The sequence below is a fragment of the Perca fluviatilis genome, chromosome 22 (assembly GCF_010015445.1).
Source record: "Perca fluviatilis chromosome 22, GENO_Pfluv_1.0, whole genome shotgun sequence".
NCBI classification, from domain to species: domain Eukaryota; kingdom Metazoa; phylum Chordata; class Actinopteri; order Perciformes; family Percidae; genus Perca; species Perca fluviatilis.
In genome coordinates, this window is record NC_053133.1 from 18,559,744 (window position 1) to 18,576,640 (window position 16,897).

Here is a 16,897-nt window from a genome sequence, read left to right on the forward strand (position 1 = left end):
TTATAGTGGCAGTTAAAGTCCTGAGAAACTGCATAAAACTCTGAGTGCTGGAACAGGATTGGAGAAAGCTTTCCATGTTCCCTCCTCGCACTTCTGCCCACCGGCACTTTGGCCCTCAACACTGAAAAGGAATTGGCCAATAAGGTCATAAAACAAAACAAGGCCGCAGAGGTCACCTTCATCATGGGACTGTAGGAAAGTTAAGCTCTCGATTGGCTGTATAGTCGGTGAAATTCAGTGCGGTTTGCCGCAGGATTACTCCCTCCGGCATAATCAGGATCATGTATAATAGCTGCATGTTTACTGTCTATCTCCATAACATTTTCTGGCAGCATGTGACTGCAGCATACTCAGTTTAGGGATTAAATAATTAATGCATAAACTATCATTTGTAGTAATGTGTTTGAGAAGTTTGTTGTTCATTTGGTCCAAGAGTAATTTCATGATATATGATATAGTTTCTTGAAGCCCTTTTTATTACATGTTAATCTCCATCAACAGATTTGTAAAAACTATGGTATGGAAGCCCATTTCTATGAAATAAAATACTATGTCTAAGATTATAAGACTAAGAGAGAATAAGACATTTTAACATATCTCATCATTATGTCACAATTTTTCACTTGAAAAGTCATAATTTTGACTTGGTATACTATAGTTTGGAAATCAAATGTTTATAGTTTTTTCGAAACACCACAGAGTGAAAAACCTCCAAACCATATAGGACGCTTCTTCCTAACCTCTAATATGACCCACAGGAGTGTTTTTCCATCCTCATATCTAAACTTGTCACGATTTGAAAGGCGTTGTTGATGTTGTGAAACGGTCACAGTTTGGTTAAGTTAAGGCAACAAAACTACTCAGTTAAGTTTAGAAATCATAGCCTGTAAAAAAAAAAGAAGAAGAAGGATGACGCGTATCCACTTCCTCCCACTGTACAAAAGAGTGCTCAAATCTTGTTTTTTCTCATACTAATGACACATACGTTTGTTTGTGTGGAAAGCCCGCTTTTATTAAGCAACTGTAGGAAGGCATTCGGAAATGTCAACAGATGAGCGCATCAGTGCAACAAGAGCACGTTAACACAGGCGCGCACCTACATAATAAGCTTTTTTAAATTTTTTATTTTCAATGCTTTATCACGCTGATGTGACCGAGCCCGACCCAAACCCGAACATCATTTCTAAATATCTGTTCGAACCCGGCCCGGCCCGTCAGGTACCGTGGGGTCCCGACGGACTCTGTTCGGGTATCCATCCTCTAATGTACAAAAGTGAAGCAGTCTATCCTGGATGGCATTCGCAGTGTTGCACTCAGTTGTTCACTTGAAAACTGACAGAATAAATAATAATAATAATAAAAAAAGTTATTACCACATTGTTATCCTAAATACCATACCGCTAACCTGGTTATGGACTTTAAAAGTAAAAATTTGTACCTACCAACACATAACTTTGACTTAGTTTTTCATAATTTTTACATTTTTGTGAGTATTTTTATTTATGTCATTTTCTGTCTGTAACTTTTCCTTAATTTTTTCTTCTTTCCTAGCCAAAATGGGCTCCCATATAATAGAAATGTATAGATACAGTACATGCAAAAGTGTATTTACCCATAAATGTCATTATAAATGTTATTACCATTAGTATTGCAACAAAGGCAATTTCCTTGAAGGTCATATATGTATTTATATTTTTACCACATTTACACTCTTCTTTGAATCTCTATTTCTACTCAGAAATAACCAGTGATTGTCCCACAAAGTAGAGACCTCTGTATTATTTAACCATATTTGTCCTCTAAACTAAATCCTCTTGTTGTTTTTAAGATGAGAACAGTCCCTTCGCTGATCCTCCTCTTGCCTCTGTCTTTCTGAACGGGGTCATCTGTCTGTTTTTTCCCTCACAGAGAGTTAATCTGTCCTTCGATTTCCCTTTTTATGGACATTTCCTGCGTGAAATCACCGTGGCGACTGGTGGTAAGTGAACACGTTTCTTGGATTCTGTTCTCTCAATAGAAGTTATTAGTGTTGTTATTGGATATACTGTATGTGCTTGGCATATTATACTGTACACAGACCGTTTTTATTGCTGCTGGGTTTAGAAGGGGAATGTGGTAAGGTTTATAAAAAGTCTGGAGAACAGTGGCATTTATGAAATGGAGAGAAAAAAAAGAGTGTGTCTGCATGTGTTTCTGGTACTTGGTGTACCTGAGTGAGTGTGGCGTGGCTACTGTACAAAGACATCTCACCCCTAAATACAGAAAAGAACCAAACAATGAGTTATTTCTTTTGATGTTGACTCTGGGAAGTTGAAAAGGCTGGTCTGGCACAAACCAGTACAAAACCACCACCGATACTCTGCCAGCCAAGCAGTCTGCCTGATACTAGACCATGTACAGCTCTTACCTCTGCAGGATAGTCTGCTAGAGACTGGGAGATGTAAAAAAACCACTACTAATACTCAGCACCACCGACTCCACACCAGACTTAACAGGAAGAGAAACCAGACCGATGGGTTTGGACTGGAAACAGGAGTGACTGTGCCAAGTGGCCTAGCACACCCTGATAGACATAGATAAGGACGTTGGGGTATTAGAGATGATATATATGTGTGTGTGTGTGTGTGTGTGTGTGTGTGTGTGTGTGTGTGTGTGTGTGTGTGTGTGTGTGTGTGTGTGTGTGTGTGTGTGTGTGTGTGTGTTTGTGTGTGTGGGTTTGACACGTGACACGGCAGACGTGTTTGCCAGAGTGTGCAAAGCAATTTTCCACTTGAGTCTTGACGGCGAAACCACAACACCCCAACCAGCTATTATCACATCAAAGACTAAATCCCTGCTCTTACCAAAACTATTTCAGAGATGTTATGCTGCGTTTAACTGCCACTGGAATAATAAAGAAATAATCTGCTGTGTCGCTTATTATTATTATTATTATCATTATTATTATTATTATTATTATTATTATTATTATTATTATTATTATTATTATTATTATTATTATTATTATCATCACTGTCTCATTTTCCCTACTTGATCCTCCATCAGTGGCAAAGTTGAGTTGGCTTTAGAAACGGGATGATGGTGGCTTGGAGGAGTGGACAGCTACTAGAGAGGAGATAACTAAAATTTGCATTCCTCCAGATAGAGATGGAGGGATGAGAAAGAGGAGGAAGAGGCAGCTATCTGCCTCTTGCAGGCCTCTTGGGCTTTGTCTCTGAGACGCCCTCCTCCATTTCAGGGCCCATCAGTCAGCTCGTCCTCTTTTCCCCACTGGAACATCTTTTCCCCCCACGTTCACTGCTGTTAGCAAGTCACTGTTTTTGCTTCAGCGAATATTTCTTTTTGCTACCTAAAGTATGCTGAATCTGCAGGAAAATATAATTAACCGATGAAACAGCAGCAGAGTTACAATTGCACTTAGGTTTGTATTTTCAGAGTTACTTAATGAACATTACAGCAGCCAGTTCTCAAACACATTAACGGTGAGGCAACAACACAAGGTTGGCATGCAGCCTTGTCAAACATATGAAGTCTGCTTTTATGATTTATGGTCGTATATTGAGAGTTACACTGCAAAAACTTTACATACCTGAAAATGTGTTAAAATAGTAATAATAATAAATCTTTATTTAGGCAGCACATTTATACAGTTACAAGTTAAGCCATATTCAAGCCACTTTGGCACGCTCCAGTGTGGGACTGAAACGATTATTTGATCAACTGATTTGTTGATCGACAAAAAACTTTTACACTTTAACACTGGTATTCTCTTGTTTAAAGATCCACACAAATGAATAAAGTCGCTTTAATAGACTACAGCACCTTAGATGCCTGAATAATGAAAAAGGAGACCGAACACATTAAAATATAACTGGAAATGTTTTTTAAATAAATAGATTACTTCAACAACAAAATAAATGTTGATACAGTCAGGTGTGTCACAGTGACTGTCAGCATACTGAAGGTGTTGTGCAGAACTGACAGGTTGTTTTTGGTCAACAGTCTGTGTTGAATAGTGTGGACAGCTCGACATGTAGAGGCTGTGAATACCAGTGATGATATATGATCTGACCGCAGCCAGCTGTGTCGACGGTTCCAGCTGTGGCATGCTGTTTACTGGGCCAGCTGTCACACCAACCAACCAGATTTAAAGAACAGTTTTATTAAACCATAGGTATTATATATTGTTATCCAGCTAATTAGTGATCACAAGCATTTATATCTAAGGCACCAAATACATAACATGTGTGGGGCATGTAAAGGAAACACATGTGTAATGTTGTCTGCCCTCCAGATATCATGTCAGTGGTTCCCAGCTTGGGGGGGGTCAAGAACTCCTTAAAGGGCTGCAAGATAAATCTGAAGGATCATAAGATGATTAACAAGACAGGAAACATTTCTGCCGTACACATATGTTTATTATTTCAGATTTTTAATTTGAAAGTTCAGGCCTTTAACACTATTTAAATGAAACAGAAAATGGCAGAAGCGCTCGCATCTCATAGACATATGCAACCTGGCCAGTGGTGGAATGTAACTAAGTACATTTACTTAATTATAATCCAGTGATCTATACTGTGTGTGTGTGTATGTATGTATATATATACAGTGGGGAGAACAAGTATTTGATACACTGCTGATTTTGCAGGTTTTCCCACTTACAAAGCATGTAGAAGTCTGTAATTTTTATCATAGGTACTCTTTAACTGTGAGAGACGGAATCTAAAACAAAAATCCAGAAAATCACATTGTATGATTTTTAAGTAATTTGCATTTTATTGCATGACATAGGGAGTGTTGGGAGTAACGGCGTTTAAGTATATTTTTTCAGTAACGGAGTAATCTAATTAATTACTTTTCCCATCGTTGCAACGCCGTTATCGTTACTGAGAATGTAAAGTGGCGCGTTACTACAATTTGGTTGAATGAAGCGCGAGCTGTCAGGCTTTGGCAACAAATCAGCTGCCTGGAGAGAGCGGGGGGGGGGAAGATGACACCGTTGCAAATGCGATGATGATTGGCTGGGTGGGCGGATGCCCTGCTCACGCTGTCTCACCACACGCTCTGACTAAACACAAGATAGCGACAATGGCGACGAGCCAGGGAAATTCAAAGGTAGTGTTCTCGAACTGGAAGTACCGGCACTACTTCTCTCTCATTGAAATTAAAGTCAAGAATGTTTGAGCTATGCTCAGGAAAAAAAGACTTTATCCACGTCTGCCTCAAGCAACTTGAATCTTATGAAGCACCTCACATCAACACATGCTAACACGACACTTGTTGCTGCTGCTAACCCAACCCCAAGCCCAAATGCAGCTAGGGTGAGCTCCAGCGAAGGAGACAGAGACACTCTGTTAAGGTTAAAACCATAGACTGTAACTAGTCTATGGTTAAAACAAGCAACGCTCGATTTTTCTTTCTTTGTCGTTAAAGATGTTATAGAACGTAATAGCGTTATAGAACATAAAAAATAACGTCACAGTTACTTTTGCTGAGTAACTAATTGCTTTTACAATGTGGTAACTGAGTTACTACTTTTTGGGAGAAGTAATTTGTAAATCTGTAACTAATTACTTTTTTAAAGTAAGGTGACCAACACTGGACATAAGTATTTGATACATCAGAAAAGCAGAACTTCCTATTTGGTACAGAAACCTTTGTTTGCAATTACAGAGATCATATTTCCTGTAGTTCTTGACCAGGTTTGTACACACTGCAGCAGGGATTTTGGCCCACTCCTCCATACAAACCTTTTCCAGATCCTTCAGGTTTCAGGGCTGTCCCTGGGCAATACGGACTTTCAGCTCCCTCCAAAGATTTTCTATTGGGTTCAGGATCTGGAGACTGGCTAGGCCACTCCAGGACCTTGAGATGCTTCTTACGGAGCCACTCCTTAGTTGCCCTGGCTGTGTGTTTTGGGTCGTTGTCATGCTGGAAGACCCAGCCATGACCCATCTTCAATGCTCTTACTGAGGGAAGGAGGTTGTTGGCCAAGATCTCACAATACATGGCCCCATCCATCCTCCCCTCAATACGGTGCACTCGTCCTGTCCCCTTTCCACCTCCATGCTTCACGGTTGGGATGGTGTTCTTGGGGTTGTACTAATCCTTCTTCTTCCTCCAAAAACGGCGAGTGGAGTTTAGACCAAAAAGCTCTATTTTTGTCTCATCAGACCACATGACATTCTCCCATTGCTCCTCTGGATCATCCAGATGGTCATTGGGGGGGGAAAAAAAAAGGGGGGGGGGGGGGGGGGGGGGGGGGGGGGGGGGGGGGGGGGGGGCGGCAGTTTTTTAATCCATGACGGCGTAGTGTGTTACTAATGGTTTTCTTTGAGACTGTGGTCCCAGCTCTCTTCAGCTCATTGACCAGGTCCTGCCGTGTAGTTCTGGCCTGATCCCTCACCTTCCTCATGATCATTGATGCCCCACGAGGTGAAATCTTGCATGGTGCCCCAGACCGATGGAGATTGTCCTATTTTCTAATAATTGCGCAGGTAACAAGTTCAAACAGGTGCAGTTAATACAGGTAATGAGTGGAGAACAGGAGGGCTTCTTAAAGAAAAACTAACAGGTCTGTGAGAGAATTCTTACTAGTTAGTAGGTGATCAAATACTTATGTCATGCAATAAAATGCAAATTAATTATACACCTATATTACAGACCTCTACATGCTTTGTAAGTAGGAAAACCTGCAAAATCAGCAGTGTATCAAATACTTGTGTATGTATATATATATATATATAATTTATTATATTCTGCATAATAAGTACTTTTACTTTTGGTACTGTAAGTATATTTTGATGTTAATACTTTTGTACTTTTACTTCCACAAGAGTTTGAATGCAGAACTTTTACTTGTAACTATTTTACACTGTGGTATTGCTACTTTTCCATCCATCCATCTTCGTCCGCTTATCCGGTGTCGGGTCGCGGGGGGAGCAGCTCCAGCAGGGGACCCCAAACTTCCCTTTCCCGAGCAACATTAACCAGCTCCGACTGGGGGATCCCGAGGCGTTCCCAGGCCAGGTTGGAGATATAATCCCTCCACCTAGTCCTTGGTCTTCCCCGAGGCCTCCTCCCAGCTGAACGTGCCTGGAACACCTCCCTAGGGAGGCGCCCAGGGGGCATCCTTACCAGATGCCCGAACCACCTCAACTGGCTCCTTTTGACGCGAAGGAGCAGCGGCTCTACTCCGAGCTCCTCACGGATGACTGAGCTTCTCACCCTATCTCTAAGGGAGACGCCAGCCACCCTGCTGAGGAAACCCATTTCGGCCGCTTGTACCCTGGATCTCGTTCTTTCGGTCATGATCCAGCCTTCATGACCATAGGTGAGGGTAGGAACGAAAACTGACCGGTAGACCGAGAGCTTTGCCTTCTGGCTCAGCTCTCTTTTCGTCACAACGGTGCGACTTGAGTAAATACAAATCCGCATTGTTCCTCTTCAACCTGAGGTTCGACTATCGACCGAACCCTCCTTTCCAGCACCTTGGAGTAGACTTTACCAGGGAGGCTGAGAAGTGTGATACCCCTGTAATTGGCACACACCCTCTGGTCCCCCTTTTTAAAAAGGGGAACCACCACCCCGGTCTGCCACTCCTTTGGCACTGTCCCAGACTTCCACGCAATGTTGAAGAGGCGTGTCAACCAGGACAGCCCCTCCACACCCAGAGCCTTAAGCATTTCTGGACGGATCTCATCAATCCCAGGGGCTTTGCCACTGTGGAGTTGTTTGACTACATCAGTGACTTCCGCCTGGGAAATTGACAATGATCCCCCATCATCCTCCAGCTCTGCCTCTAACATAGAGGGCGTATTAGTCGGATTCAGGAGTTCCTCAAAGTGCTCCTTCCACCGCCCTATTACCTCCTACGTTGAGGTCAACAGTGTCCCATCCTTACTGTACACAGCTTGGATGGTTCCCCGCTTCCCCCTCCTGAGGTGGCGAACAGTTTTCCAGAAGCACTTTGGTGCCGACCGAAAGTCCTTCTCCATATCGTCTCCAAACTTCTCCCACACCCGCTGCTTTGCCTCTTTCACGGCAGAGGCTGCAGCCCTTCGGTACCCTGCAACTGCCTCCGGAGTCCTCTGGGATACCATATCCCGGAAAGACTCCTTCTTCAGTCGGACGGCTTCCCTGACCACCGGTGTCCACCACGGTGATCGTGGGTTACCGCCCCTTGAGGCACCTAAGACCCTAAGACCACAGCTCCTCGTCGCAGCTTCAGCAATGGAAACTTTGAACATTGTCCACTCGGGTTCAATGCCCCCAGCCTCCACAGGGATGCACGAAAAGCTCCGCCGGAGGTGTGAGTTGAAAGTCTGTCGGACAGGGGCCTCCTCCAGACGTTCCCAATTTACCCGCACTACCCGTTTGGGCTTACCAGGTCTGTCCAGAGTCTTCCCCCACCCCCTGACCCAACTCACCACCAGATGGTGATCAGTTGACAGCTCCGCCCCCTCTTCACCCGAGTGTCCAAAACATACAGCCTCAGATCAGATGAAACGATTATAAAATCGATCATTGACCTTTGGCCTAGGGTGCTCTGGTACCAAGTACACTTATGAGCATCCCTATGTTCGAACATGGTGTTTGTTAAAGACAATCCATGACTAGCACAGAAGTCCAACAACAAACAACCACTCTGGTTTAGATCAGGGAGGCCGTTCCTCCCAATCACGCCTCTCCATGTGTCTCCATCATTGTCCACGTGCGCGTTGAAGTCCCCCAGCAGAACAATGGAGTCCCCCACTGGAGCCCCATGCAGGACTCCAGTCAAGGTCTCCAAGAAGGCCGAATACTCCGAACTCTTGTTTGGTGCATATGCACAAACAACAGTCAGAGTTTTCCCCCCCCACAACCTGCAGGCGTAGGGAGGCGACCCTCTCGTCCACCGGGGTAAACTCCAACATAGCGGCGCCCAGCCGGGGGCTTGTGAGGCTCCAGACGGGGGCCCCGGGCTTCCTCCGGGCAGGGTCACTCCATCGCTACCTCGTTGTATCATAGGGTTTTTGAACCATTCTTTGTCTGGCCCCTCACCTGAGACCACTTTGCCTTGGGAGACCCTACCAGGAGCACAAAGCTCCAGACAACACAGCCCTCAGGGTCATAGAGACACACAAACCTCTCCACCACGATAAGGTGATGGTTCCCGGAGAGGTATTGCTACTTTTACTCAAGTTACTTTTACTCAAGTTAAATCTTCTTCCACCACTGCTTACGGAAAGCAGTAGGCCAACTGTCTCTTATAGAAATGAAGTACTTACTTGGAAAAACATTGCCACTGTATAATATAATCCAAATAATTATGTTTCCCTGCATAAACACTATTTCTAGGAGACAGTTGGGACAAGGATGATAACTTCTTCTTTCTTTTGGGCTAATGACATCAGTGTCCAGTCATGCTGACGGTCACTGGCAATTTTAAGGATTCCACAGAAATCACGGTTGTGAAACATAAAACACATTACGTTCAAAACAAAAAGCAGACATTTAATTTAGATAAAAACCTCGTAGCTTCGTATAAAAGACAAAAGACAAAATAAAGTGTGTGTGTGTGTGTGTGTGTGTGTGTGTGTGTGTGTGTGTGTGTGTGTGTGTGTGTGTGTGTGTGTGTGTGTGTGTGTGTGTGTGTGTGTGTGTGTGTGTGTGTGTGAGAGAGAGAGAGAGAGATCCGGTCCAGGCTCTTCTCGGCTAAGAACAGCTGTGATAAACAGAAAATATCCTGTAAATTAAACACAGCTCAGTATGAAGGAACAAAGGCCTTGTCTAAACACAATGTTCAATAAAGTGAAGCTTTAGTCTAGTGGGTCTGCTAATTCCCGGTCATGTTTTTCTTGGACATACACAGCTCGGCACTTTTGCACAGCAGCACATATAAACAGAACTGCTCCATCCCTCTTTCTCTACCTCAAAACTCCTCTCCATTATTTCTCCTCTCTCCCTGTATGTACTGTATGCTGTTCCCCAGGTTCCCCTCCTCCCTCCTCCTCAGTCCAGTCTCCCTCTACTGTAAGTGACGGCCATAATGGATGAATTGCCTCTCCATTGAGCGCCCCGTAGCTCTCACCTCTTTGGTGTATTGAGAGGCTGTCTTATTTTCTTTAGACTGTCAAATAAGTTGTATTGTGTTTTCAGGAGACTGCTGGTAGAGAGCACAAATACCACCCTTTCTGTGTGTGTGTGTGTGTGTGTGTGTGTGTGTGTGTGTGTGTGTGTGTGTGTGTGTGTGTGTGTGTGTGTGTGTGTGTGTGAGTGTGCGGCCGTATTTCTAAGCTTTGTAGAGGTTAAAAGTGAAAAGATAAATAGAACAAAGCAAAGCCAAAGAAAGAGTGGAAGAGGAAATTATGCTTTCGGTGAATGTTGGGTAAATATGAGATGAATGTAAAGGGGCTGATTTGGAGGCAGTCACTTGTGTCGTTGCACAATCAAATAAAGGAGAGTGCAGACGCAGCATCATACATACTGTTTCACAAGGGAATAATGTTCATGTTTACCTTAATTTAAACAGGTGGACTAAACAGCACTAGCTCTTTATTTTCTATCCTCTTTACAATCATATACCATGACACAACATGCTTTTATCTGCTGTGCTGTGTTCATGTTCTGCAAGCACAAAGAGCATCCTTTTTCAGCTTTAAAATATCAGTTCATGTTTTTGACACATTCATAAAAAACTTTTGATCCCAAAAAAATAAAAAATAACTAGCTTACATATTTAAAGCAATCGTTTGAAATTTTGAGAAATAGGCTTATGTGCTTTGTTGCTGAGAGTTCAATGAGGAAATTGATACCACTAAATATGAAGCTCCCACAAGCAGCCAGTTAGCTTAGCATAAAGACTGGAAACAGGGGGAAACAGTTAGCCTGGCTCTGTCCAAAGGTAACTCACAGTAAAATCATAACTTGATGTTTTCATGAACTGATAATGAAGGTAATTTTGAGTTGTAGCCCTATATATACAAACTTGGATTTGTAACTCCAATTGACATTAACTTACTAGATATTATTTATTAGTTTGGTTTTCCCCTCACTGCCCACTGCAGAATGCCCTTACACCTTTGAGAAATACAGTAGCTCTGGTGAAGTTAGTGATTGGCCCTCGATTCAAGATTATATTGTGGAAAGCGTGTACATTTTTCATAGAAAAAAAACTGAATAACCATAAAAAATTTTTTTTTTCCTGGTGGGGGTTAAGCAAAACTTGAGCACAATAAAGGATCAAATCTTTTTCCCATTCCTCCAGGTCTCTGATTCTCTGTTTATATTCACCATAGTATTTGCTCCTGTTTCAATTCTCTATTTTTTATCCTTCCTGTATGAGACTATGTGTAATATGTTTTATGGTAACATGAATTGGAAGTTTTATGGGCTTAGCCTCAATGAGACTTTTCCCAAAAATCCTCTTTTCATTCTGAGCAGGATTTTTTCCCCTCTGCATGCCTCAGGCAGCCACTTTATACTGTACTTCTGTTGAACTTCTGCAACAAAACACAGAGATCTTTTCATAAGGGTTTCTTACTCTGGGTTTTTTGATGGTTTTTATTGTGATTTTCAGTACATGCAGTAATTGATAAAATGTCCATCCTAAAGACCAAGTGAGGTGAAGGACATTTTCATAGTCATAGTCCAACTATAATTATTAAGAAAAATACACTAATTTACTGGGAAGAGTGTTGCTACTCTCACGTCTGTACGTAAAATTTGAATATATTGAATGAAGTCTGAATATATTGAATGAACCTTGAATATATTGAATGAATGTCTGAATATATTGAATGAATGTCTGAATATATTGAATGGAAGTCTGAATACATTGAATGAAAGTCTGAATATATTGAATGAAAGTCTGAATATATTGAATAAAAGTCTGAATATATTGAATGAAAGTCTGAATATATATATATATATATATATATATATAATTTCCTAAATGGCATGCCATAATATATATATATATATATATATATATATATATATATATTAATAATTATTTTTCTGTCCAGAAAAGACCATGTAGATACACTACATCAGTCTTAAATGTTTGAACGACCGTGTCTGTCATCTTAAAAATCCTGCAGTTTTACCACTTTCAATAAGACAGAAGTGGAAACATCAGTGTAAAAATAGATTTCCTGTTGCAAGAGTAATTTATTTTAAAAACATGTTTTTTGTTCAAGAAATGGTTACTGTAAGTGTCTTATTCATTTTAACGGCTCTTCAAAGGTAAATGATATTGGATGCATGTGATTGTCTCACCCAAATGCCATGTTTTCCCTTTGTTCTGAGTAAAACATGATTTGAAGGGTACATGTTAAGGTTTGTTTTGGATATTTTTGCAGAGTGAGAAACAAAACCTTTTTGCCTCGAATAAATCTTTAAATAGCAGCTGACTTTGCTAAACTTTCTCGTCAGTAGGGAAATTAAGATGCTGTTCGATTCTATTGTCATGAGTACAAATTCTTTATGCAAAGACGGTTCCCTCGTGATGAATAGTGGGCGTCCCCCCCCCTTTTCTGGACTCCATTAATAACATTGTTTACATGCTTCTAAATGCTGCAGCTCTAGTTTGTGTTGACTAAGCACGTCTTCTCTGTGGAGAGAGCTATTTGTGCCTTGTTGAAGGGAAGCAAAAAATTTGAAAGGTTAACATAATCCCATTTTGTTGTCATGGTCTCTTCGTTAACATCCATGATTAATGATGTAGGGAAAAAACACACACATGTTGATGTTAAGGAGTACACCAGGAGAGTTAAAAGAAGGCTCATAAGCCCATGATAATATATTTACTGCTTATTCAGCATATCTTCCCTTAAAGCCCCTCAGATTTGCCTTTCTGTTTTTGATTAAAGATGAAGTAATCACCATGGCTAGCTGAAGCAGCCTGCAGCACGAGACAGAGAGGGAGGTGATGGTTATGAGTTAATGAGGAGCTTTTAACTTTGGACTGGAGGGCAGACTTGCAGTCTTCCTCAAATATATTGTATCTCATAACAGGAAGGTAAGGTAGAAATGGAGGGAGAGAAGATTGATGTTTGTTTTTATGAGTTGCTAAAGGGTAAATCCACCTTACAACACTTTATCAAAGCGGGTTCAACGAGTGATACATTAATGATTTTAACAGTGTTAGAGTGCATTTAAATTCAAATTTGGAGTGCTGAAAGTTGTGTCTGTTTCTTCCTCAGGGTTCATCTACACAGGTGACGTGGTCCACCGGATGCTAACAGCTACACAGTACATCGCTCCTCTAATGGCAAACTTTGACCCCAGTGTCTCCAGAAACTCTACTGTCATTTACTTTGACAACGGTAACAGCCGTTTGCTAATCCTTTTTATTTCTACCTTAATGTGTAGCAGTTGTTTACTCTCTGTTGTGCGATGCATGAGGCACAAACTGACATTTTTGGCTCCATCCAACCAAGTACTGAAACAGAGAAAGAAACCACACCACGATTGTTTCTTTGTAGTCTTGCATTGCCAGACCTTCCACCACAGTGCTGCAGAGGAAGGTCTGGCTAGTCCCCAGCGCATTCCGGGATGGGAGAAAAACGTGCTCTGGTTTATTGGCATTTCCTTAAACCAATCACAATCGTCATGGGTGGCGCTAAGCTCAGCACAGAGCCACTGCAAAATAGTCTCGGGAAGGAACTTGTTTTGGTGGAACGTATATGTTCAAAAGTTGTGCGAGAGAAAACTCAGATTGGCCATTAGCTAGCTGTCTGGATTTACCATGCAGAGATCTGAAGAGCAGTTAACCATCGTCCTCATAAATCAACTGGAGTTTAAAATTCCAACACAAAGAAAGCAGAAGGAAATGGACATCGACGAAAAGACATACATCAGGTGGAATTTCCTGCGGCACCAGAGCAATCCTGGAAGTGGGAACGTCATTGATATAGACTAATTTCTTTGTGACTCCTGAAAACAGTCAAGATAACAAAGTGACCGATATTGTGAAGCTCACCAAATTACTTGTTCAAATTAAGTATTTGTTGTTGTAATTGGGAGCTAATTTTATCATACAAAGTACAGAAAATACACTTTTACCAACAACAATAAACTTCTCAAGGCCCCAAAGATGGCTCATGCTACATACAACACATTAGCCTAAGTGGGAAACGAACATTATATTTAAAAAAGACTAATGAAAAAAGTAACATGATTGTAAAACAAAGCAGTTACTAATGAAGTAACAAGTCAAAATACAGTATATGATTTTTGCATGAAGTAGGCTACCTTGATTTGTCAGGTTTTATTTTATTCTTTAACAATTTCTCAATTGGTTTCTACATAACATTTGTTATATCACAATACAGTACAGTACTGTATGAATCAATATCACCTAAATCTTGACATTTAATCACAAAATTCTTTATCATTAAACAATTTATATGAAACCCTCCATGACCTCTGTAACATCCCCTTAAATTCCACTTACTCCCTTTAAACTAAATTGATGCCCTTCCTCACTCTCTGTACCTTTCTTTTGCCATCTGTGATGGTTGTTATCCATCATGTCAGTCATTAAGCCCTCTGCAGAAGAGTGACTGACCAACTCTGTGACCTTCTGCAGTGGAGCTCATCAGACTTTAACCAAACTGGCAGCCAATCGATTCTCAGCCCGCCTGCTCCTCAACACACTGTCCATCAGTCAATGTCCTGCCAATACAGCATAAGAACTGTACGGTCTGTTGTGTTGTGGAAGAGTTAGTGCTTCTTTTCATCTGACTATAAGCAGTTTGATGAGGTATCCACAGCAGAGACATATTGTTTGTTCTAGACACACAAACTGAGAATTGTGTGAAACTTCACAAGGACAGTGTTGTTTTTTTGTTAATTAGAATCTGCTAAATTAAGATTTGATTGGTTAAGACATGGGATTTTTGCTGTAAGTGCTGTAAAACTATCCTGAAGTTTGGTTGTGCACAATTATAGAGGAGTGAAGTGTTTCAACACCTGACAGACTTATGAATTTGACTGTTGTTGCCAGCGGGACCATGGTGACAGAACTACAGTGGTAAAAATACCTCTTACATCCTGTATAACAAGTTTGACACTTAAAGAGTTTACAGTAACACAGCTATAGAAGTCTGCTGTAACTTCCTTTCACAGACAAGCATGTATAAATCCATTACTCATGGATTCATTTCAAGTCTTATATCTCCTAAAGGAGCTGCAACACTGTCAACTGATCCTGTTAAAGTGTCTTCTTAAGTTCCATATTGTAAAAAGTTAAATTTGAATGTCTTTTTTTTATTAAAACCTGATTTAATAAAAAAAAGACATTAAAATGTAACTTTTTACAATATTGAACTTTTAAAATTATAAAGAAGACACTTTAAAAGGATCAGTTGACAGTTTTGCGGCTCTTTTAGGAGATAGAAGTATTGCTATATAAATACTGTGAAAGTATCAAAACGCTCAATCCACAAAAAAATGCACACAGCCTGTATTCAGAAACTGTGCCTTTGAACAAGTCATCAGGACTTCAATACTGTTGTCACAACTATACCATATATAGGTAGAAAGTTTCGCTACAGTGCCCTTACAGTTATTCCCCAGCTGCAATGACGAAGCAGGGACACCCAGAGCGCAGATATGGAATGCTGACCAATCAGAGCAGACTGGGCTATTGTGCGAGGGGGCTTAAAGAGACAGGCGCTAAAACAAATTTTTTCAGACAGAGGGTGAATACAGGTATATTCAGACAGGCAGTATGAGAAAAAGAATGTGTTTTTTGAACATTAAAGTAAACCTGTTCTAGTAGAAACCCAAAACACAAGTATGGACATGAAAATAAGTATGATATGGGACCTCTAAGATGCAGTCGCAGTTTGGTTAAGTTAAGGCAACAAAACTACTCAGTTAAGTTTAGAAAAAGATAATTTGGGTTAAAATCATAGACTGTAAAAAAAAAGAAGAAGGATGATGCATATCCACTTCCTCCCACTGTACAATAGAGTGCGGATCGGGCCGCTTTTTTCTGTCCGAGTCCGGCCCGTGTCCGACAGAGCAGTAACCGAACCCGGTAGGTATTGAGAAGGTGTAAATGCAGCTGTCTCTCCAAGACAGTTATGATATCCTTCCTCCTCCAAAGTGTAACTATGTCAGTATATAGTTCGTGGAAGTAGCCACTCACAGGGATGATGAGATGATGACGACTTAAATTACACTGAATTTACACAGAAAGTGGTTGTGGTTGTTGTTCTTTCGATCACTTGAGACAGAGAGACATGTGGCTCCAACGATTTCCACACATACGATCATACAGAAGATGCACTGAGCTGTTGCAGCATTTATCTGATCCGGATTCCAGTTCAACCACTGAATTGTCAGTGTGAGTGATGAGACATTTTGATGTACAGGTGAGCAATGTGGATGTGGAGGATGATAAAACCTTTGTCCCGCTCGTAGATCACAATTACGACAAATCCATGCATTAGTGTATACGTTTACGGATAGTTGTTAGCTAGCAAGCTTGTTTTTTGTAACTGCTGATTGTTGTAACTAAACAGCTAAACTGCAGAACTTGTTCTTCTTCTGACATTTTTATCAGTTACCAAAAGCAACCAAAGATGGATGCAATCAAATTTGTGATTTGGACAAATGAGAGGCATATATGTGGCTTCATGTAAACAAATCTAATCTCGATTTCATCCAGATACAAGAGACGTGAAATGACAAGTGTAAATGGGGCCTCACACTGTCACAGCTTACTTGGACAGTTATATAACACAGCCATTAGTTAATGCTACTTTATACATTGGGAATCATCAAAAATCATTTGAAAATGTTAAATGAAAAATAGACTGCACAGAATAAAACAAATTAGAAAACTGCTGCCTGAACCACATTAAATTACTTCACCATTCAGAGGGTGGGCTTGCGTAATAGA

At 41.0% G+C, this 16,897-nt stretch overlaps 1 protein-coding gene across 1 annotated transcript in view; it reads left to right on the forward strand.

Moving 5' to 3' along the window:
- Positions 1 to 16,897, forward strand: part of plxdc2 (plexin domain containing 2) — a 102,659-nt gene that overhangs the window by 52,495 nt on the left and 33,267 nt on the right. Inside the window, exons 4-5 of the mRNA XM_039790115.1 lie at positions 1,909 to 1,978; positions 13,188 to 13,310. Coding sequence (XP_039646049.1) covers positions 1,909 to 1,978; positions 13,188 to 13,310 — 193 coding nt within the window. The remainder of the gene's footprint in view (positions 1 to 1,908; positions 1,979 to 13,187; positions 13,311 to 16,897) is intronic.